Source organism: Rhincodon typus, chromosome 21 (genome assembly GCF_021869965.1).
Source record: "Rhincodon typus isolate 14 chromosome 21, sRhiTyp1.1, whole genome shotgun sequence".
Taxonomy (NCBI): Eukaryota; Metazoa; Chordata; class Chondrichthyes; order Orectolobiformes; family Rhincodontidae; genus Rhincodon; species Rhincodon typus.
In genome coordinates, this window is record NC_063352.1 from 50397068 (window position 1) to 50422012 (window position 24945).

Here is a 24945-nt window from a genome sequence, read left to right on the forward strand (position 1 = left end):
TTTCAATGATAGCAGCTTGTCCTGACCACCTGCTCAAAAATGTTATTACACACCTTTGGAGCAGGTGGGACTTGAACCCGAGCCCCTCGGGTAGTGTCCAGGACACTACCACTGCGCCACAAGAGGGCCTTGGAGGTGATATTTTAGCAAAAGGACAGATGTCACTTTAATCAGCCCCACAAACTATTCTGCACCCACCGTGAGCTGGTGACAAATCCTCGACTCTCCTTCCAGCTCCTTCATGACTCTGGAGATTCTGTTCCCCAAAATTTCCAGCTACCCTCTTCCATTCCTTCGTCCCCCAGGTCTGCAATTCTAGGACGGCCCCCTGTTGACTGTGAAAGCTGAAACGCTGAGTCCCGGTCCCACATCAATTGTTCGGTGTTGGTTTTGAGTTAACAGAGATCCTCACACATCCCGAAAATACAACGGCGGCGCCAGCCCAATGAAGCGAGCAGCCCCGCCGCGAAAAAACTTTCTGAAAAACAAATAATCAAAAACTCGGGAGGGAGGTAGTTCCCCAGTAACAGCCAGAGCCTTAGCAATAGCCACCAAGGAAACAGAGGCGTCAGTCAATGTTTATAACAGAAGGCGGAGCCACAAGTTAGAGACTGGAGGTAACTCCCGACTATAAAAAAGGCAGAGCGTTTATGAAGTAGCAGGAGAGGGCGGCGAGAGCAAACAGACTATCCAGGAGCATTTCTCCCAACACCAACCCAACCCCCGCCTCCTCCCGGTAGACGCTGAAAGGTGGGGGGAAAAAATAGGAGGGCAGTCAATACAGTGTGGAACCGGAGGAACGCAGCAGGTCAAAGTGGTTTGGGACAAAATTGCTTGGGAGGTAAGTTCGCAACTTCCCAACCCAGCATGTACTTAAAATGTGGAATCTGCTGTCGCACGGAACAGCTGAGGTGAACAATGCTGCATTTCAGAAGCGAAACACCCATACATGAAAGTAATGGGTGGAGAAATATTATAAGAAGTTGGTGACGGGTTGTCCTATAATATTTGAATCATAGCCTGGTTGGGCTGAATGGTCCGTGTGTTACAAATACAATGGGGGGGGGGGGGGGAGAGAGAGAGAGGGGGCAATAGGGAAGGAAAGAGAAGAAAGGGCCGTTGTGGATTAGTTCAGTTGGTTGGATGGCCGATTTGCAATGCAAACTGACGCTAACGGTTTATTTCCTACACCAGGCTAGGTTACTATGAAGTCGTGTCATCCTCACCCCTCGCCTGAGGCCGTGGTGACCCTCCGGTAAAACCACCACCAGTCCTCTCTCTTGAATGAGCAAGCAAACCTATTGAGCACAGAGACTACCACTAAAAAGGATAGCTACCAGACTCATGCAGTAAAGCTGACAGTTGATCAAACATGTGGAGAGAGGAAATGGTTAATGTTTCAGGTGCATAACTCCATCAGAATCCCATAGGTAGCTTTGTTTCTTCATTAATATCCAGCTTCTAAATTATTCAAACCCAGATCAAAGACCAATTAAATGTAATAAACCAATTAATCGTCTTCCTGGTACTTTTGGCATAGAGGCTGGCACTTTAAAAGACTCCAACATTCATCAATTTTCCCCACTATTTCATACTATAACTTGAAAGTTCAATACTATAAAGTCTCCACTTTCTTCAGAATGTTAAGTTTCTGATCGGAGTTTAACTGCGCATTGAAGAATGCAACAATGCTAATACTGATGGACTCTAGGAACTCGCTACGCTAACGCTAAAAGCTGCCCCCTAACCAAAACAACAACAGCTTTATTGCAGCAGAAAATGTTTTTATTGGTAAATACACATACACAGTGACACGGATAATGTCCTGGTAAGTCAACAATACAGAAAAATGTAAATACAGTATTGGAGACACTGTGCTTGCAGCTCCATAGACAAATAAACCTAATGTTAAAGTGGATAAATCTGATTTGCACACTTCCCATTATTCCAAATAGAGAATTTACTAGTGCAGATTGAGTTGCATTTGACATATTTGGGAATATGTACACCGGTTTAAGAAGACATTTTTAATGCACTGTGTAATGATGTAGCAAAAAAAGAGGGGCATTTACTATCACTGATAGTGAAATTTGAGAAGGCTAGCAAACAAGATTTTAAATGTAGCTTTCCCACTGTGGTGATCCTAATATTTCCATTTTCCTACAGTGCACTGATTTCCAAGAAGATCCAATCAGTGACATTTCATTCATTCTCCTCCTTTTTTGAATTTTGTGCACATCCAGGTGATGGATGCCAGCACCTGGGAGAGGAACACTTCACTGCTTTTCATCCGGTGTTAACATTCAAGATGGCACATAACAGTGCTTGTGGTTAACTCCTACAAATCTGAAAGGAACACCAGTGGTCAGTTTCTCAAAGATTACAGTGAATTATGGCCATTTTTGTATGTAGACTTATGCCTGTCATGAACTGGATGATGCTCCAAAATTAATTTCTTTGGATGCCCCTTACAATCACTATGTAAGAGACTTTCACCTACTTGTCCAGGCTGGAGTTATATTCAAGCCTGGAAGATGAAACAAAATCAGTGTACCATCATTGCTTCTCACTTTAAAAAGATGTCACCACACCATTCAAAATGCATGGAAATTCTCTCTGGTGACTCAGCCAAATTTTGCCCTTCAACCAACACTGAAAAGCAGATTATTTGATTATCACATTGATGTCTGAAAATTGGCTGCTACATTTTCTACATTAAAAACAATCCACATTAGTGGTAAAGCACTTTGAGACACCTGCAGTCACTAAAGGTGCTAAGTAAATCCAAGCTTTTCCTTGCACCTCTGTCTTAAGGATCTCCAAAAATAATACCTTGAAACCATACTATACTTGAGTATAAATGGCCTCACAGTTTGTATAATGTCCATTACAATCTTTGCAAATTTTTAAATTTTAAAAATATTTAGCTTTAATCCAAAATACAAATATAGTTAGCTATTTCTCAGCATAACGAAACACATACAATTTAACAATAAGATGCTGAACACATTGAAACATGCTCGGCCAACCAAACATATCCTGCAGTCGTAAGGTACTGGGGGGGGGGGGGGGGAAAAAAGCATACTGGAGAAGAGTCAAGTTAAGCAGCTGTTGCCTTTTTAAAAACAAAAGAAAGAATGAAGAGAACAGAGCCTTTTTGGAAGGCTCTTCCACTTTATGGAAAACCTACAGGATCAATAGTACAATTGATTTTTAAAAAAAAAGTGTTATAAGCAGTACTGACTGATTTCTCTTTTACTGATTGTATTGATCATTCTCAGATTTTGCCATTAGTACAGATCAGCTCATTTAACTTGTTAAAAATTCTGTAAACAATAAACACGTTCACGTCAGCAGTTCCCCAAACTTTTTTCACATCTTATGAGAATATGAACTCTAACTTTTTGGCTTGCATTCGGCAGTGTCTAATGTGGTCTCCAGCATAACAATAAAAATGTCAAATCCCCCTCCTAAACATCCACCAATCAAGACATGTTTTTAAAAAATCCTCCAGCTCTACTTCATTGTCCTGAAGATGAACAGAAGAATGGAGAAAAAAAAAAATTGAGATATCCCAAAAATGTACATTGCTTTATCAATTTAGACTCCCTTTCCTCAAGCTGCAAGAAGTGTGCAGATGCAGTCTGGGGACATAAAAAGGAGCTTTGGTGCAAGGTATGCATTATTCACAATGTTTGATTTGTCATTCTGATTAGTTTTGTATAAGAATTGTACTTGTACTTAGATTCCATAAAATATTAAGCTAACCAGAACACTCTACTGTAAAGTTAGGTTTGAACAATTAAACTAAAAATAATAATTGTAGCAGGCTAAATTCTGAAGTAATCCGATTGCTACACTACTCCTTTTGTAAAATTCAGTAAATTCTCACTGTGAATTTAACAGGGTCGCTCCAAAGGGATTTATTAGTTAACATTACAAACAGAATCAATCTGAAGACAGATCAATAATTGGATTGAAGCTGCCCAGTCAATAAGTGCACAGCTTTAGTGGAGTTTTAATGTCCATTACAACATCCCTAATTGTCAAAACCACAAAGCAGCAATTGTCTAATTTTAGAATTCTAAGCACAGCACAGCACCTTGGGGTATTCTGCTAGCTGTTTTTACAGACGAATGAACATGTGCTCAAGGCTTACTATGACGCAAAGAAAATAACGTGTATGGGATACAGCAGATTGGTGGAATGCAAAATTACCTGCTACAATTGGTCTGTCATATCATCTGCTAAACAAGAGACTGCTGAAAATGCCTTGAAGTCAATGTATTCAACCCGTTTTCTTTAGATAAATGAAGTATTTAAAGCAATAATCAATACACAGGCAAAACATCAATGATACTAAGCTTTATTTTATCCCATTTGAAGTCAAATATAACCTGAATGGAGGAGGATACAGTCCATTGTAGTGCTGTAATTGCACATTAAAATATGTGTTAACCCATATTGTGTTTTCAATATTCCTCCATACAAAATGCTGTGTTAATTTACCATGGATGTAAAAATAGCCCATGGCTACAGGAAACGTTGAGTGCCTCAGTAATATACTTACACCAGCCACAGACAGCATCCACAGTGATCAGTGACAGTAGCACAAAGTAAACTGCAGAGCTGCTGCTATTTAGTGAAATGATTTCACAGTTGTTAAAAGTGGAGGCAGTGTCTTTATCACCACTGCAGAACTGATATAGTTAAAGGCACTGTGATGATTTTTGCAAGAGTGGAACACATTCAACTTCCAAAATGTAGAGATCAAGTTCCAGGTGACGAAAGAGAAATCAGCTTCAACTGAAGATATGGCAGCACTGGAGGAAAAGAAGTTTGTAAATGTATATATTTAAAGAGATAATAAATTCATCTACTTGTTAACCTTAAAACGTACATATCTATTCTAAAAATTACTTTTTAACTCCAAAGCACAAGTCAATTTTTAACAAAGACTTACATTTATAGTCAGAAACAACATGTATGGCAGGAGGGAAAACTACTTCCAATGTCCATGACCCAATTCTTTTGTGATTCAATGCAGTAGGGGAATTGAAATTTGATAAATCACTTAGGTGGCACTATAATATTGCAAAATGTCAAAAATGACAGAAAAATAGGATTGACCTTGAAAGTGGAGTCGCAGGTAGACAGGATAGTGAAGGCAGCATTTAGTATGCTTGCTTTTATTGGTCACTACATTGAGTATAGGAGTTGGGAGGTCATGTTGCGACTGTACAGGACATTGGTTAGGCCACTTTTGGAATACTGAATTAAGTTCTGGTCTCACTGGTATAAGAAGGATGTTGTGAAACTTGAAAGGGTTCAGAAAAGATTTACAAGGATGTTATGGGTATGAGCTATACGGGAGGCTAAGTACGCTGGGGCTATTTTCGTTGGAGTGTTGGGAGGCTGAGGGGTGGCCTTATAGAGGTTTATAATACCATGAGGGACACAGACAGGGTGAACAGCCAAGGTCTTTGCCCCAGGGTAGGGGAATCCAAAACAAGAGGGTATAGGTTTAAGGTGAAAGGGGAAAAGTTTAAAAGGGACCTAAGGGGCAACTTTTCACAGAGAGTGGCGCGTGTATGGAATGAATTGCCAGAGGAAGTGGTGGAGGCTGGTACAATTACAACATTTAAAAGGCATCTGGATAGGTAGATGAATAGGAAGGGTTTAAAGGGATATGGGCCAAATGCTGGCAAATGGTACTAAATTAATTTACGTTATCTGGTTGTCGTGAACGAGTTGGACCAAAGGTTCTGTTTCCATGCTGTACAGCTCTATGACTCTATGATGTCACCACAATTCAAAGATCTTAAAACAACAAACTAAAGCTGCTCAAATGTGTTGTTCCTATAATAGAACATTATCAAAGTGAAGAATCTTCTGCTCAAAAATGGGACAGAAATTTCTTTAGATGCTCTTTCGTCCTATCAAAGTAGCAAAATACCAAATTAGCTTGTGAATTGTTCCAAAATAAAATCCCTATCCTTCAATGAGCCAATGGAGCAGTGATCACAAATCCAGGTAAAACGAAACGCAGCACCCACTGTCTGCTACAATGGTTGGAAGTGCCATCTTGCAAGCTAGACATTAAAAAGTCACATCCACCAACAAGGTAGGCATAGAAGATTCATAGTACTACTTTTAAGAACAGGGAAAGTGAATTAGTTTTCCTCACCAATGATTATCCTTAACCAACATCTCTATAAAAAGAAACCTATTCATGTTTTTATTGCTGTTCCTGGAGTTTTGTTCGCTGCATTACCAATGTTACAACAGTGATTACAGATCAAAATGGACCCCCTGGATTGTAAAAGTCTTTGCGACAATTGCAATTTCTGTTGAAAACACATTGAAAGCAGTTGTATTTCCTAAATGTTGAACTACGCAGAATTAATTTCTCAATTATGAAATTTTATTTAAATACAGGTAGTTCTCCTATAACGCAATATAGTTACATTCTTGTGTGAACCTCACACTAGAAAATCACACTATAAAAAATTGCTGTACTTGTACAGCAGAAAGTTCGCGTTATCCAAACAGCATACACTATTCATGAACTGCATTAGTCAATTTGCATTACTAAAACACGCATTATAGCAGAAATACCTGTACCTCAGTGTATTATGAACTTTCAAAGAATTCTTCAAAATGTTGAACACTGTACAGAAGTGGTCAATGCCCATCATACAACCATTTGGCCTTGAGACTTAAGACAATGCAGAGTCTAAAGCCATTAACAAATTAAATATTTCACAAAAATAAGTAATTCACAGATATCCAAAAAATTCACAATCCATGTTTAAGGATTATCCATCAAAAAGAGCTTTTTATTGCAACCAATTTGTTTATTCAATGTCACTATAGAAGAAACCGCAGAACACGAGTGTTACAGACCAATGTGAAGTGGATTCCATAGGCCTTTCACTGTATTATGACAGCACCTCATCCAAAGCCAGAATGAATTTCAAATTGTCAAGTCATAACAGATGATTTATAATCAGTCCAACCACACATCTTATTTGAAAAAGGATAGGAAGGCAGTGGTAAAGTAGTATTATATATCCGTGGATTAGTAACCTGGAGGCCCACACTAATGTTCTGGGGACATTGGTTCAAATCTCGCTGAAACAGCTGATGAAACTTCAATTCAAATAATGAAAACCTGGAACTGAAAGCTGGTCCCAGTAGTAGTGATTATGAAACTACCATCAGTTATTGCAAAAACCCACCTGGCTCACAAATGTCTTCTGGAGAAGAAAATCTACCAGCCTTGTCAGGTTAATCTACATATGACCCAGATCAACGGTAATGTAGTTGATTCTTAACTGGTCCCTGAATCAGCCCAACAAGCCATTCTGTTCTAATATACCTGTGGATTGGGTTTTAAAAAAAAAAAAAAGAGTACTGGCCTTGCTAGAGACATCATATTCCATAAAAGAAAAATAACTTTGAACTGGTGGAAGGCACATGGGAAAACCGTTTTCTGCTTACTTTTAAAATAACCAAACTCCTTGCAAAGAAAAGTTTCATCAGAACAGCCAAGGAACTAATGCAAGTCAACTGTGCAGCCAAGGTAGTAAGTAGAAGGAACTGCCTTTACTTATTCAAATTTACCATTTGAGTTCAAGAAAACTCACCACTTAGAATCCTCTGCTCTACAAGAGCTTCATTTCAACAAAAACATCCACTTGTCTAAGAAATCAAAGGCCTGCTATGAAAATGACTGAAATAGTTTCAAATTTTAATTTTGCTTTCACGTGTACCTAATCTGTATGTGTGTTAGTGTGCAAACATGAAGTGAAAGATGCTTTTAAATTTCCAGGATGAGTGAAAGATCATAATAAGCTTTATTTGAAGTCAGTAGCAAGCTTGCTGCTGGTTATTTAAATTGGAATCACCATTCTAAGGATAAGAAAACACACAACTCTCAAAATATCTTGATCTCTGGTTGTAAAGAAACGTACAAAATTCTGTCCCTGACAATACACCATGTGAAAAAACATTTTTCAAGCTTTGAAGCAGGTTTGATCTCCAGTCAAAATAAACTGTATCCAAAATCTGTGCTTAATAAGTTTTAATTGGTTGCAGCAATTTTTTGGGGCAGCTATTCCCATCTGTTATGATACTACAGGATCTTACCTGTATATTATCAGACTACTCCTGATCTCCAACAGGGATAATTTCTTCTGTGACGAAAAATTCAACAGTCTCTTCTTCCCAATCATCAACATTACTGTCCAACTCATCTGTGTCTACACCTGTGAGGTGATGAGTAAAAACTTTAATAGCAGTTTGCATTCATCTACATTTTATTGCAATGAAACAAATAATTTTCCTCTTCAGAATCTCAGCATGAAATATCAAGCATTCCCAAATCAAACATATCACAGTCACTTGGTGTGTTTTATCTATTTTGCTTAACTGATACACCTGCAGCAGCCTTACTTTCTATTGCACTAATCTTGTATTTCTGTTCCATCTGAAACTAGACGATCACATTGGAAATTGTGATGATTGACTAAATTAAAGTTGCTCATGCCATCTTGAAGTCTTAGCCAGAACAAAGTAACCTTAATCTAATCAATACAATTCTGGGTGGGATTCTGGTCCAAGAGATACAAGTTCCCAGTGCCAGAGCATGATCTAGGTCCTGATGCAGCTGACCTGCTCCAATCTGTGATTTTATTTTCATTGAAAACTCTCCTTTTATACTATAAACCACGCTGTCTCCCTATAATCTTGTTAGATCAATTTACTGGATTTACATTTTATTATGTATAGAATTTTCCTTTCAAAAAAGGACACTTTTCTAGACATTTTCACAATGAGCACTGCTCTTACTTCAGGTTAGAACGAGGAAGAGAGAACAAAAAAGTGAAGTACAGCACAGGAACAGGCCCTTTGGCCCTCCAAGCCTATGCTGATCATCATGCCCTGACTAATCTAAAAAACAAACCTTCTACCCTTGTTCAGTCCGTATCCCTCTATTCCCTCCCTATTCATGTAACCATCCAGGTGCCTCTTAAATGTTGCCAACGTGCCTGCTTCCACCACCTCTTCTGGCAGTGTATTCCAGGCTCTTACCACTCTCTGTGTGAAAAACTTCCCTCACACTTCTCCCTTAAAACTTCCCCCCTCTCACCATGAACCTGTGCCCCCTTGTAACGAAACGTTCAACCCTGGGAAAAAGCCTCTGACTATCCACCCTCACTATGCCCCTCAATTTTGTAGACTTGTATCAGGTCTGCTCTCAGTCGCCATCTTTCCAGTGAAAACAATCCTAGTCTTTTTAACTGTTCCTCATAGCCAATACCGTCAAGACTGGGCAACATCCTGGTGAACCTTCTCTGTACTCTTTCCAAATCTTCCATGTCCTTCTGCTCGTGTGGCAACCAAAACTGAACACAATACTCCAAACGCAGCCTAATGAGGGTTTTATATAGCTGTAATATAGTTTGCTAACTCTTGTACTCAATGCCCCGGCTAATGAAGGCAAGTATGTCATTTACCTTTTGAATAACCTTGGCCACCGGTGTTGCCAATGGGATAACATGTAATTTTCACAAGAGTTTTGCTTTTAAAAATATAAGCTCAATCAGCATACAGAGTAGCCAAACGGAATACTGAGATGATCTGAACAAGTAGTCTGACCAAGGTTCCAAACATTAAATACTTTAGAAACCCTAATTTCTTTACATCCATTAAAAAAAACATAGGTAACTGCATAATTGTGTACTTAAAGGCTATACTTAAAACATCGAGATCAATGATGTGCAAGTTCAGAGATGCAGTTGAGATTATACTTGCTTTATAAACCAGGCATGGGGTCAAACAGGCAATATGGCCCGTATTGCCAAAATAACGCCCAACCTTTTAAGACATGCTCACAGAGCGACCAACAAGCAGAAATGGGTCATCCTGCTACACTGATGTTTCACACATTTACTTGGTACACAAGTCAAGATTTACCCACACTTCTGGAAGGATTTTTGGAAGCTTCAAAAAGGTTGACTTATGCCTCAATCTACAGGAGTTCATGTGTTTGTATGGTTTAACTGACAACAAATAAAATTTAATACTCGCAAATCACCTCCTCGTAGCTCCAGACGTTTGGGTTTCTGCTCTGCATAAATCCGCATGGCCTTCTCACGATATTTATGGAATTCTTCCATCATCTTGCGTCGCTTATCTACCAATTCCTTAAAGAACATTAGTCAGAACCATTATACATTTGCTTTTTAAACACAAGAAAATGGGGATGAACAGAAATGTCAAATTTGCAGTTACAACCACTCCATTAAGAATCTGAAGAATTTGCACTTTGCCAGGACTGCAAAGAATAACTGAATGAAAGGAGTAGCACAACTCATAACAGTTCAGATGCCTGTTATATATGTTCAAATTGAAACTGGGAGGTACTGAATGGATGACTGAATTGATAAAACTGGTCTTCCACTGTTACCCAAAGCTAATATTTACAGAAAGCGAGATTTTTAAAAATTCAGCTGTAGAGAAGAAAATTAATTGAACAAGTCTTAAAGTATTTACTTCCCTTTTGGTTAGGGAGTTGAGCTTACATTTGATGACAATTACAGAGTTATTAGCTCCTACAGCATTAGGAAACTCAAGACATTGAGATTAAGTTTGTATCAATTGTGTGAGACACTGAAGATCGAGTCATGCAAGGTTCCCACAGAATGAAAATTTAAATTGACCAAAGGAACAGGGTTTTATTTTTAAACAGTTGTCTCTAGAAAGATCCCTGATATCCAATGTATGAAGACTAGCTATAGACATTTAGTTAAAATCACAAGTTAGAAAGGAAATTCCAGCAGTGATCTTTAAAGCATTAAGTAAACAAGAGCCCTGTCAAGAAAATGTTACATTTCACCTTTAACAAGTAATTTACCCTTTTTAATTGTTAGAATACAAGTTCCATTCTACAAATTTGACTTACTTCCTCTTAAAAGTCAAGTCTCCTGCCAGTACAGCATTTAACTTTGGATTTGTGATTTTTAATGATTATTACAAAACTACTTACTTACCTTGGAGGCCTTAGACTGACTTAAACGATCTTTCTGTTCAAATATTTTTGAGTATTTCTTGTAATCTTTTTTGATTTGCTGGAAAAATTAAACATGTATACATTAATCAAGAGATGTAAATTATTTCAATGACGCATGCATTCTTACTTGTGCATGGAAAGCAATATTGCAAATGTTTTATGAAAACACTGAAATTTTTAAATTGCAAAAAATTTATTGCAGCTGACAAAGGCAGCAAAATAAATAGGCACAAATTCAATTTCCCACCTACGTCAAACTAACGTGAACATAGCCAAATTATTCTTAGATATTTTGACACATTTCTGGAGCAGATGGTTCTTGAACCTGGCCTCCTGGCTCAGAAGTAGGGACATTAGGGCAACACAGTCACTCAGTGGTTAGCACTGCTGCCTCACGACCCCCCAGGTTCGACTGGACCATAGGGCAACTGTGCAAACTCCACATGGATTTTCTCCCAGTGTCTGTGTGGTTCCTCTCTGGGTGCTTTCTGGTTTCCTGCCAAAGTCCAAAGATGTGCAGGCTAGGTGGATTACCATGGGAAATATACGGTTACAGAGATAGGGTAGGAGGATGGGTCTGGGTGGGATGGTCTCCAGTCAGTCCTGATGAAGGGTGCAAACCCGAAAATGTCGACTTTCCTGCTCCTCTGATGCTGCCTGACCTGCTGTGTTCCTCCATCTCCATACTGTATTGACTCTGACTCCAGCATCTGCAGTCCTTGCTATCTCCTAATCAGTGAGGACTCGATAGGCCAAATGGCCTGCTTCCACGATTCTTTGATTACTAAGGTGCCACAAAATACTGTGTTTATGTAATGGGCTAAAACTCTTTCTTTTGATCTCCAACCTACAACATAAAACTTAGGAACATCAGTGAGGACAGAATGAAGCTCAGTTGCGACATCCCACTGAAGTAACCTGCCAACACTCATTTGGCTTAAGGAACAGAATGACCACTTCATCAAAATTTCGTGGCGGGAATGGGAAAGAGATAGAGGGGCAGAACCCCTCCTGTAAAGAATGAGTCTCAAAAGTAGTGCCAAACACTGATAAATTACTACAAACAGCAAATGAAAAATGGTACAAAAAGTGGATTGCCTGGTTTTAATTAAAATCTGCAGATATGGAAAATATATCCTAACAACATACAAGTATTCCAACTAAACCTAGAATGAAGGTAAAATGCAGGCAAGATATTTGTATTTTCATGGTATTGATACCCATGAGAAATAAATCTTTGGAGTTTCAAAGTACTATAATATGCTAAATAGGAACTTTTTAGCCTCATTTTGTACAAACTAGCATTGGTGACATACCTTGAGCTGATCCTGCGAGAGCAGGGTTGCAGGTCTTGGTCTCCACAGCAGTTGGCAGAAGCGATCCTTGGTGTTTTTCTGTAGGAGACGTCCTTGGAAAGTCCACATCCAGTATGCATTATCCACCTAAGATATATCCAAAACACAAACAGACAGAAGCACATTTGTCCCAAGTGGTGTAGAATAGACATCCTGTTCAACACTGAAATAAAACAAATAACTGCAGCTGCTGGAGCTCCAAAACAAAAACAGAAAGGCTGGAGAATCTTAGCAGGTCTGACAGCACTGATGTGAGGAAAAATTAATGAGTTAATGTTTTTGTCACTGGACTCGAAACATTAAGTCTGCTTTCTCCCTATAGATATTGCCAGACCTGTGGAGTCTTTACAGCAATTTGTTTTTGTTCCTTTTCTGGCCATCTCAAATATACCTTGTCCAGACTTCCTGCAGCTCATGCACAAGGCCAAGCAGGTATTTGTTCCCTGATCTTTGCTGATGCAACTTTCAAAATGCACGCTATGAAGAATTGAGAGTAGTCAAAGCCATCAATTCCTTGCCCATCCCCATTCTAAAAAGAGAAACATTTATGCTTCTTTTTTGCAGCACTCTCAGCATCTTGAATCGAGTAACTTTATGGGGCGAGTACAATGTGACCCCAATGGCAGTTGGCGTACAGTTTTGCACCATGTTTCTACAGGATGCAGTGTAGAAGAACGATAAAAGTATTAACCAGTGTTCAAACTTGAATAGGCTATTCAAGGCTTGATTGGTAAAGACTCATGAATTCAAATTAAATAAACACAAAGAGCTTCAGCTGTATGCTAATTTCATCCCAGTCTAGTAGAGATTTGGAATCCTGACATCGAGACAAGTATATTAATGTTACCTTGTGACTCCACCATGATACTGAAGTTACTACATATCGTCCTGTTGGGTCCCATTCAACATCAGAAGCCATATAATGCTCAGCTACATTCATCAGTGTGCAATCTGACGTGTCGTAAAATGCCAATGCACCATTCATGCTAGAGATTCAAAATATTTTATTTTAGAACAAGACACTCATGTCTGAAGAGCATTAGTACTTTTATTAAGTTTACATGTGTTCACTTCCATCCTTCTAGGTATTTTCATACTGGAAAGACCCCGATAAACAAAATACAGATGACCAGAGAAAATTCACTGGTGGGCCTATATGTAGTAACTGTGAGAAAGAAACAGCTTGGAAGTGCTATGAACAATTAGGCAAGCAAGAGGCAACAACAAGCAAGGTCTATCAGGACGGCCAGGAAGGAAAAGAGGGGAAGAAATGGCTTCAGAGATAGTGGGAACTGCTGATGCTGGAGAATTTGAGATAACAAGGTGTAGAGCTGGATGAACACAGCAGGCCAAGCAGCATCAGAGGAGCAGGAAAGCTGACGTTTCGGGTCTGGACCCTTCTTCAGAAATGGAGAAATGGCTTAAGAAGTGGCTTCAGTTTTCTTTCCCTCCTCAAGGGGCAATTCAAACAGGGGGAGAATAAGATTGCAAAGGGGAAGAGAAGTAGCTGTAAGGAAAAACACTTTTAAATCTCTCAACGAAGGACTATTCAGTTAACTAGGAGCAGGAAAATGTGAAATCACCGAGATAATGAATTTCTTAGAAATTAACGTAGAACCTTTAATTTAAGGCTGCAGACATAATGTAATGAATACTCTGTAAATTGTTAAATTTAAATCCGGGATTGACATCCGAGATCTTGTAAAAACAATAGTAAGTGCCCAATTAAAATATTTCAGCATGGTGCTTCTGCAAAGGAAATGCACATACTGTGACGTTATGACCCTGGAGAGGGTGTGTAGGGGTGTGTTATTTTCAAAGAAGGCTTTTACAGTCAACTTATGAGTTTTGGCTTCTGCCAAATTACACTGTGGTGTCTGGAAAATTAATGCTTTGTGTTGTCATTTCAAGCTTCATGGAGGTTTGATTTTTACTGAAAGTTTGATGAACTGTTATTCTGCTTCCGAGTGTGCCCAAATAGGTCTTATATCAACAGAAATGCAGAAGATGATGTCGCAAATGACTGCTTTACCCAATAAATGAATTTAAATGTAAAGAGGTAAAAATAAAGTAGCCTTAAAAGTAAACTAAGAATCCAAAATCAGCCCTAGGAAAAAAAGTCTGGCCCCAGATCCTTATGCACCAAAACTATATCTATAGTACTTTCCTGCATTACAAGCAATCACACTTCAAAAGTATTCCATTGGCCATGCAGCACTTTGTGATGCCATAAGGTCCTGATAAATGCAAATTCTTCTTTCATGAAAAACATACCAACTTGGACTGGTTAGTGCTCACTAATGTCAACTTTTTTTTAATTGGTTGATGGGAATCTCAACAAGCTTTCAAAGTGAAGACCACAAATCAGATTTGAGAATGCTGCAGGAATACAAAACTGAGTGACTAGCTATACGGGTTGTAAACAAAACAAGAATAACTCCTTCCTACAGTTTTCTCCATTGACTGTCACACTGTGTGAAGATAGGTACTGAACAAACAAAACAACCAGATACAAGCACATTTTTCTCATTCTCACAAAAGTGACAGATCATTTTGGACCATTCTGAATTACAGCCACCTTAACTTTTAATCTATTACTGTCAGTTACACCTTATTAAAATCAGTATTTTTGCCTCATGGGTGACTCGGGGAAGGTATGTTTGCATCATGTCAGACAAAATATACTACAGTTGAGAATTTTTATCATTCAAATTGGTAATTTCTTCCTGTCACCCTTATTCTACCTGCAGATATCTCAATGTTATTACAATACCCATTTACAGAAGTCTGACTTACCAGGAATAACAGGCGTGATCTGAATGCCTCACACCCCATATTAAATACCACACCATCACTCACCTCCTTAGACCAGCGAGTACCACAAATTGTCCTTGTGGACTCCAAAAGATACTGTTAGCTTGCTGCTTATCAAACATTTCTGTTAAGAAAATAAGAGAATGTCAATTCTGCCACTACAGATTGAAGTAACTATTAATTTACCATCCTTAACTCATTTGTTTCTTCCGTAACATAAACAAATAACTGCAATGATTAGAATGTCTAACTGCTGTAGATAGCAAACACAGTAGTTATAACAAATACCAACAGATCTACTGCATTACCGACACAGAAGATTAACATCTGTTGGAAACAGATTAGTTGCTATTAAAGCAGCAATGAATTATGTTGAACACATACAGGCTCCTGTATATGGTTGATATATATCAGTTTTGCTTGTCTTCTGACTTCTTGTTTTGCTTTTGTGGGAAAAGCAGTGTGTGTGCAGGCTCAACAGGAAAATGTTTCAGGCCAGATTTCAAACATCAAGCCCAGAGGTAACTACTTTTTTTCCTTCTGGCAAATTAACAGAATAATGGTGAAGTAAAAAGTGTTTTGCTTTTAAAGTGACTTTTGTGGTCACTAGGCATCTTAAAATGCTTCACAATTAACACATTGGAGACATAGTCACTATTGTAATGCAGGACATGTGGCAGGTAATTTGCACATAACACACTCCCAGAACATTAATGCGACCGGATAGTTTTAGTTAATGATGCTGATTGTGGTATAAATACTGGCCACGACCCTGGGAAGACCATTTAATAAGAACAGCAGTAGACAGGGTGGTTAAAAAGGTGTTTGGCACACTTGCTTTCATTGCTCAGTCCTTTGAGTATAGGAGTTGAGAAGTCATATTGAGGTTTCTCAGACATGGGTGAGGCCTCTTCTGGAATACTGTGTCCACTTCTGATCGGCCAGTTATAGAAAAAGCAAAACTGGAGAGGGTTCAGAAGAGATTTAACAGGATGTTGCCAGGTATGGAAGGTTTGAGTTATAAAAAAAGGTTGAGAGGTGACCTTAGTGAAGTTTATAAAATCATGAAGGGTATAGACAAAAGTTAACGGTAGTTGTCTTTTTCTCGAAGATGGTAAATTTCAAGGCTATAGGGTAATTTTTAAGGTGACAGGACAGAAATTTAAAAATGACACGAGGGGCAACTTTTTTTAAAACAGAGGGTGTTTGGTGTGTGAAATGAACTCTGAGGAAGTGGCAGATGGTGGTACAACTACAAGGCTATTTAAAGGACATTTGGATAAGTATATGAATAGGAAAGATTTGGAAGGATACGGGCCAGGAGCAGGCAGGGTGGGACTAGTTTAGTTTGGGATTATGTTCGGCATGGACTGGTTGGACCAAAGGGTCTGTTTTGAAATGAGTCTGTGACTAAGTAGGTCATTTGGCACCTTGCGTCTGCTGCACCATTCAATAGAATCATGGCCGACCCAATACTCCAAGTCCACTTTCCTGCCTTTTCTCCCATAACCCTCAATTCCCCTGCTGATCGAGAAAATATTTAGCTCAGCCTTAAATATACACAAAACCTCTGCCCCCACAGCTCTGTTCCAAGGAGTTCCAAAGGCTCTCAACCTTCAGAAGAAATTCCTCTTCTTCTTAGTCTTAGAGTGGCACCCCTTTATCTAAGGCTATGCCTTTTGGTCATAGATTCTCCCAGGAGAGGAAACATCCTCACAGCATTAACCTTATTGAGACCTTAAAGAATCTAATATGTTTCAATGAGATCACCTCAGTCTTCTAGCGCAGCACAAGAACAGGGCCTTCAGCCCAACATGTCTGTGCCAATCATGATGCCATTATAAACTAATCTCATCTGCCTGCAAATGGTCTGCACCCTTCTATTCCCTATTGTTCATGTGTCTGTCTAAATGTCTCTTAAACTTTGCTAATGTGTCTGCTTCTATTACCTCCTATGGCAGCGCATTCCAGGCACCTACCATTCGCTGTGTAAAAAAAAGCTTGTCTCACACATCTCCTTTAAACTTTTGCCTCTCATGTAAAACCTACACCCCACAGTATATGACATTCCCACCCTGGGGAAAAATATTCCAACTACCCACCCTAGCCACACCTCAATTTTATATACTTCTACCAGGGCATCCCTCAGCCTTCGACGCTCTAGCAAAATACAATCCAAGTTTGTTCAGCTTTTCCTTCTAGCTGATATTCTTCAATCCAGGCAACATCCTGGTAAAGCTAACTGTACCCTTTTGAAAGCCTCCATATCCATCCTACAATGTGGTGACCAGAACTGGACACAGTACTCCAAATGTGGCCTCGCTAAAGGTTTATACAGCTGCAACATGACTCGCCAACTTTCATACTCAATATCCCAACTGATTCAGGCAAGCATGCATTACCCCTTCTTTTGAGTCCCAATTTGTTGAACCTTTGCTCATAAAACAATCTGTCCATATCAGGGATGATCCTAGTGAACCTTCTCTGAAATGCCTCCAAATGAATGGATTTTTTTTTAAATGAGGGGATCAAATTGTTTACAGTACTCCAGACGTGGTCTCACCATTGTATAAATACAGTAAGACTTCTCTACTTCAATACTCCCTCCCCCTCCAAGAAATAAGGGCTAACTTTAGCCATCCCGATTCCCTCTAATGGTGCTGCCTTTTTGTGTTTGTGCACAATTACCTTTGTGTTACAACATTGTGGTTATTCTCATTTAAATAATTGTTCTCCCTTCCAAAATGAACAACTTGACATTTTCCTACATTGTACTCCATTTGAGATAACAAGGTGTAGAGCTGGATGAACACAGCAGGCCAAGCAGCAGCCAGAGGAGCAGGAAGGCCGACGCTTCGGGACCAGACCCTTCTTCAGAAAACTCTTGTACTCCATTTGCCAACTTCTTGACAAATTAATTAAAAAACTCAAACTGTTGGTCTCCCTTTTGCAATCTACCGTTCCACCTATTGCTCTTCAAAATCGTATAGGGGGTGGGGGCAGATGGGGGCCTCAACAAAATCAAATTATCAACAACTTATCTCCCAAAAGATGAGCATCTCTGAATTTACAATACTTTTGCAGTATTGTATTTGTGCTGAAGCCGTGAATTGGACCTTGAACCCAGAAATTTCTGACTCCGTTTTAATGAGTTACACAAAAAGAGAAAACATGAATAGATTCTATTACTCAATTAAATTTGAGTTAAGATTGCATTTTGTTTAACATTTCAATGTGAAGTTCCTATTACAGTGAATGAGCGGATGTAAAAGTTTAGAACTGTGACAACTTAGAAAGATCAATGTAACATTCACAACATGTCGAGAGTTTTAAGTGCCTATATTTTTCTTAGTAAAAGCTACATATATTTGTCTGGAGCGCCATGTATATTTAAGCCATGGCGCACTGTAATCCAATTTTCCACTCCCATCACACTAAGTAGGCACTAAGACGCTACAGAGTACGTCTGGTTGAAAAAAACTTAACCTGTATAAACCCCTTTTCAGATCTCAAATTGTTCACAATGAATTGCTTTGAGCCCATTTCTAAAAGAATTTAATTGAAAAGTAGAGATTTTGTTAACCACGTGTAGAACCTCAGTGAGTATCCATAACATAACAAGGATATAGAAGCACTGGAGAAAGCATAAAGAAGGATGATATGAGAACAGAAGAAACAGACTTATCAGGAAACGCAGTGGTGATGAATAAAATTGCATTTATTTAACGTAGTGCCTATTAATGTTGAACATTCTCAGTCATGCAAGTTTAAGTTGTGCCCCATTTTACAACTTGTGGTTGTTTTAGCAACTTGGGATTTAGACTAAAGCCTTTTTTCAGATGGTTCCGAGTCATGATTTTGCTATTGTCCATCAACAGGCATAAGCGTCACCATGTGATATAATTCATATTCAGGTTTGTTGTGTAAAACTGGCAGCAGTTGACAGAGTTTATATTTTCTCAACAACTGAGGAAGTGGTGAGATGGTAGAGATTTTTATGAGATTATGAAAGGTAGGGTAAGTGCAGGAGTAACCAGTACTTGCTGGAGAAACCAAAACAAGAAACCATACAATTACAACAAAATTCCAGTGGGGAGTTACTTACTGATGAGTTCAATCTTGCCATTATTCTTCACATGGTAGAAAGATACTGATATTCTGGGTGCCTCTCCATGTAGCACTGCAAATTTACTTCCATTTGGTTCCCAAGCAAAAGCAATAATACCCTCTGACATAATGCAAAAGAAAAAAAAAACACATTGATAAAACAATATTTAAGTAAAATCCACTAACAATTTCAGGTTTTTAAAAAGTATAATCAAGGATACAATTTTATACTTTCTGAAGAAGGGTCCCTACCCGAAACAGCAACTTTCCTGCTCCTCTGATGCTGTTTCCTTCAGCTCCACACTGTGTTATCTCTGACTCCAGCATTTGCAGTTCTTGCTATCTCTACAATTTTATACTCCCTTTTAAAACTTAAGCACACTTCCCCTTATCTAAATAAATCTAAACAGATCGTGGTAGGTGTTAGATTAATGCATAGCCGTTTTTGTTATTTCATAGAAATTTTGCGGCCAAATAAAAATTGTCCAATAGCTTGAAATAAAGTATTTTAGTAAAACAGTGCAAGGCATTTTTGCAATTTAAAACAGCAGGTATTTCAATTTCAGCAACTTTACAATAGGACCAGAGAGGGTCATTTCTAGTATGTACAGGCCAGTTAGTTTCAATAGAGTGTAAAATTTTACAAACCATAAGCAGGGAAAGAAATAAACAAACACTTGGAGAGGTTTGAGTTAATAAAGGAGAGCCAACATGTGTTGTAAAAAGGCAGAAAACCATGCTTGATTAATCCAATTGAATTGTTTTGAAAAAGTAACAGTGAAGAATTGCTAAAGGGGAAGAAGTAGCTGCAGTCTAAATGAATTTTAAGAAAGTATTACATACAAGATTGATTAACAAAATTATGGCTCACGGAAGAGAAATTTGTCAGTGTTAGTTTGAATATTGCCTTACAGGATAGTAGGTCATAAATAGTTGATACTAAATAGTTGAATTTTTAGAGTGGGGGATGGTAGTCGTTACTGTTCCCTAAGTCTCAGTGGTAGAACCACTGCACAAAATTTTTGACAATCCCAAACTTTGGAGATGTGGTTCACGGTGAGGAGGACATCAATAATTTCATTGCGACAGGTCAATTACAGTACTGCAGAACAGGTAGATACAATTTAATACAAAGAAGCATGAAGTGATGCATTTTGGCAGAAGGGAAAGGAAGGGAAGAGGCAACATAAACTTCACCGTGAGCTTTAAAGAGTGGAGGGAGAAAAGACCCGAGGATGCATATATCTTTGGCAAAGCATGACTGAACTTGAGATTCATAATAGGGATACAAATACAAACATAGTAAGGCTGAGCCTATGTAAAATTTGGGTTAGACCACGACTGTGTCCAGTTCTGTTCACCAAATGTCGCAGAATTAAACAGCAAGGAAAAGTCCTTTCAGCCCAACTTGTCCGTGTCAACCAGGTCTCCTAAACTGAACTAGCCCCATTTGCCTGCGTTTAGCCTCCCTCTCAACCTTTCCTATCCATGTATCCACCCAAATGTCTTTTAAATGTTGTAATTGTTCCTGCCTCTACCACTTCCTTTGGCAGCTCATTTTACATATGCATCACCCTCTGTGACAAAGTTGCCCCTCAGATTCTTTTTAAATCTTTCCCCCTCTCATGTTAAACCTATGCCCTCTAGTTTTGGACTCCCTCACCCTTGGGTAAAGACCATGGCTATTCACCCTATCAATGCCCCTCATGATTTTATAAACCTCTACAATGTCACCCCTCAGCGTCCTAAACTCCAGGGGAAAGAGTCCTACCCAATCCATCCTCTCCTTACAACTCAAACATTCCAGTCCTGGTAACATCTTGCAAATCTTTCTTGCACTATTTCACGTTTAATAACATCCTTCCTATTGCAGGGCAAACAGAATTGTATGTAGTACTCCAAATATGGCCTTACCAATGGTTTTGTACAACTATAACATGGCTTTCCAACTCCCGTACTTGGTACCCTGACTGAAGGCAAGCATGTCAAACTCCTTCTACCTGTGATGCAACTTTCATCAAATTATATATCTCTCTGTTCAACAACATTCCACAGGCCCTATCATTAACTGTGCAAGTGCTGCCCTAGTTTGTCTTACCGAAATGCAATATTTCCACTTATCTAAATTATCTGCCATTCCTCAGCTTCCTGGCCCAGTTGATGATGTTATTGTCCTGAGACAACCTTCTTCACTGTCCACTATATCACCAATTTTGGCATCATCTGCAAACTTACTAACCATGCCTTCTATGTTTTCATCTAAATCTTCACAGGGCACTTAGGTTGGAGCAGCAATCAGGAAACCCTGCAGTAGCTGGGAGGTAGCCACACGGTTACCAGCAAGGCTATAAATCTAGTGCAGCGTGGACAAAACAGGAAACCTCAGTGCAGTTCTTGTTGACATTATAACATCAAAAGGTGAGAAAGGCTCCAGATTGGTGTGTGCTGGGCACCTGACAATTACCAATTAACCATTTGTCTGACAGATTTAGAGCAGTGGGAACTTAGTTACAATTTAGCTTTTCATAACCTTAGTGATAGAGTAGGATGTCTAACAAAATAAAACTAATTATTCTAGTCTAAGGCATTAATTGTAAATTTAAGAGATTTCAGGAGAGGTCAGCCAAACAGAATGTGCAGCATTTCATATGTATGGAGTCCTGCACGCTGCCAATGTCCTAGATAACCACGAGTGCAGGAAGTGCTCCCAGCTGCAGAAGCTGGAAGTTGGATCTTGGAGCTTGAGCAGCAGTTGGAGACCCTGTGGTGCATCCGTGAGGCTGAGAGTTATAATGGATAGCACTTTTAAATAGGCGATCTCGCCGCAGCTCAAGTGACTAGAGGAAAGAAGGGAATAGGTGACCACCAGACAGTCCAAAAAGAACAGGCAGATATTGCAGGAGTCCGCTGGGGTCCCACTCACTAATCACTATTCCATTTTGGAAGCTGTGGAAGATGCTGGTACCTCAGAGGAATGCAGTCAGAACCAAGGTTCTAGCACCACAAGCAGCTTGACTGTTGGTGGGGTCGGGCAAGAGGAGAAGAGGAAAGGAAGAGCAATAGAGCTAGGGGATTCTTTAGTCAAGGGAGCAGACAGGTGCTTCTGCAGCTGAAGACGTGACTCCAAGATGGTATTTTGCCTCCCTGGTGCAAGAGTCAGGGATATCACCGATGCCTGCAGGGAATCCTGATAGGGGAGGGACATGAGTTAGAGGTCATGGTACATGTTGGTACCAACAATATGGGCAAACTGTGGAATGAGGTTTTGCATCAGGAATTCTGGCAGTAGATTAAAAAGCAGTACATCAATGGTCATAATCTCTGGACATAGGAAATGGGGAGGTATTGGAGGCTCTGATGGGCTTAAAAAAAAAGACAAATCCTCTGGCCTGGAAGAATTGCATCCCACGATGCTATTGGAGACGAGGCAGAAAACTGCAGGGACACAAATTTTTCATTTCTCTCAGGTTTAAGGTGAGAGGGGAAAGATTTTAAAGGGACATAAGAAGCAACTTTTTCATGTGGAGGGTGGTTTGTGCATGGAATGGGCTGCCAGAGGAAGTGGAGGAGGCTGGTACAATTACAACATTTAAAAGTAATCTGGGTACATGAATAGGAAAGGTTAAAAGGTACATGGGCCAAATGCTGACAAACCGAACTAGATTAGTTTAGGATATCTGGTCAGCATGGACGATTTGGACCGAAGGGTCTGTTTCCATGCTGTACAACTCTATGACTCTGCCTACAGGGTATGCCAGAAGACTGGAGGAAGGTGAATGTGGTTCCACTTTTCAAGAATGATGGTAGAGATGAACCTGGAAATTAGAGATCAGTGAGTCTCGCAAAGGGAAACCAGTGGATAAAAATCTGAAGGAGAGAATTAATAACCATTTGTAAAGGGATCAATTAGGGATAATCAGCATGGCTTTGTCAGAGTGAGGTCATGCCTGGGAAATTTGATAAAATTTTTTTTGAAAATGTGATCAAGTGTGTGGATGAGGGAAGTTCAGTTGATGCAATTTACATGGACTTCAGCAAAGCCTTTGATAAGGTCCTACTTGGGAGACTGATTAAGATGGAATTGAGGGAAACTTAGATGAAACAGAAACTGGCTCTGTAATAGGACACAAAGTGTAAAAGGCTGTTCAAGCAATTTGAGGCTGGCATTCAGCAGTATACCACAAGGATCTGTACTGGGACCCTTATTGTTTGTGAAATACATAAAATGATGCAGATGAAAATGTGGGGGCAATGTTAAGCAAATTTGCAGATGATACCAAGATCGGTACTGTGGTTAATAGCAGTCAGCATGGTTGTAAGGTTACAGGAAGATGTAGATGTGTTGATCAGATGGCAGTTAATTCTGATAAGTGTGAGGTTATGCATTTTGGAAGAAGAATCAAGAGGAGGGACTAATTAATGAATGGCAGGACATTGGGTAGCTTAGAGCAACAGAGAGAGATCTTGGGATAATTATTCACACATTGCAGCAGAGTACACGAACAGGATAATTAAGAAGGCACATAGGACACCTGCTTCCATCAGTCCTGGCGTAAAGTGTAAGAGCAAGGAGATAATGTTGGAGTTGTACAAAGCATTGGTCAGGCCACAGCTGAAGCGCTGTGCGGTTCTGCTCATCTTCCTATAGGAAGGATGTGACAGCATTAGGGAGCTACAGAGGAAGTTCACCAGGATGTTGCCTGGGATGGAAAAATTGAGCTATAAAGGAGAGACTAGATAGGCTTAGTATGTTTTCTCTAGAGCAGAGAATGTGGAGGGGGGACTTTGTTTGAAGTGTATAAGATTATGAGGGGTATGAGCAGGGTGAGTAGCTATTCCCCTTGGTTGAGGGATCAATCATGAGGGGGCATAGTTTTAGGGTAAGGGGCAGGAGATTCAGACAGGATTCGGGGGGAGATAAGAAAACTTGCACTCAGCAGATGGTGGAAATTTGGATTGCACTGCCTGGGGAGGTAGTGGAGGCTGAAAACCTTACAACATTTAAAAAAAAAAAAAAAATGTGGATAAGCACTTGAAACATCACAACATTCCAAGATACGGTGGCTCAGTGGTTAGCACTGCAGCCTCACAGCACCAGGGACCTGGGTTCGATTCCACCCTCAGACGACAGTCTGTGTGGAGTTTGCACATTCTCCCCGTGTCTGCGTGGGTTTCCTCTGGGTGCTCCGGTTTCCTCCTACAATCCAAAGACGTGCAGGCTAGGTGGATTGGCCATGTTAAATTGCCCGGAGTGCTCAGGGATGTTTCAATTAGGTGGGTTATCGGGGACAGGTCTGGGTGGATGGTCCAAGGGTCGGTGTGGACTTGTTGGGCCAAAGGACCTGTTTCCACACTGTACAGATTCTATGATTCTATGATATGGGGCAAGTGCAGGAAATTGGGATTAGCATGCTTTTAGTGGTAGTTATGTCGGTGCAGACTTGATGGGCTAGAGGGCCTTTTCTGTGCTGTAATCTGAATCGTTTCTGTGGCACACAGCTGGTCACAGGCCTCCAGTACAAACAACAACCTTCTACCACCACTGTCTCCTACCCTCAAGCCAATTTTGTATCCAACTGGCTAGCTCTCCCT

The 24945-nt window shown here is 39.7% G+C and overlaps 1 protein-coding gene across 1 annotated transcript in view; it reads right to left on the reverse strand.

The window, feature by feature from the left end:
- Positions 1–4350: 4350 nt before the first annotated feature.
- Positions 4351–24945, reverse strand: part of eif3ba (eukaryotic translation initiation factor 3, subunit Ba) — a 64503-nt gene continuing 43908 nt past the window's right edge. The window contains exons 12-19 of the mRNA XM_020509582.2: positions 19352–19474; positions 15292–15370; positions 13280–13418; positions 12394–12519; positions 11058–11135; positions 10103–10211; positions 8152–8270; positions 4351–4823 (exon numbers count right to left, since the gene is read on the reverse strand). Of these exons, the coding sequence (XP_020365171.1) occupies positions 8167–8270; positions 10103–10211; positions 11058–11135; positions 12394–12519; positions 13280–13418; positions 15292–15370; positions 19352–19474 (758 nt within the window). The 3' untranslated portion in view covers positions 4351–4823; positions 8152–8166. The remainder of the gene's footprint in view (positions 4824–8151; positions 8271–10102; positions 10212–11057; positions 11136–12393; positions 12520–13279; positions 13419–15291; positions 15371–19351; positions 19475–24945) is intronic.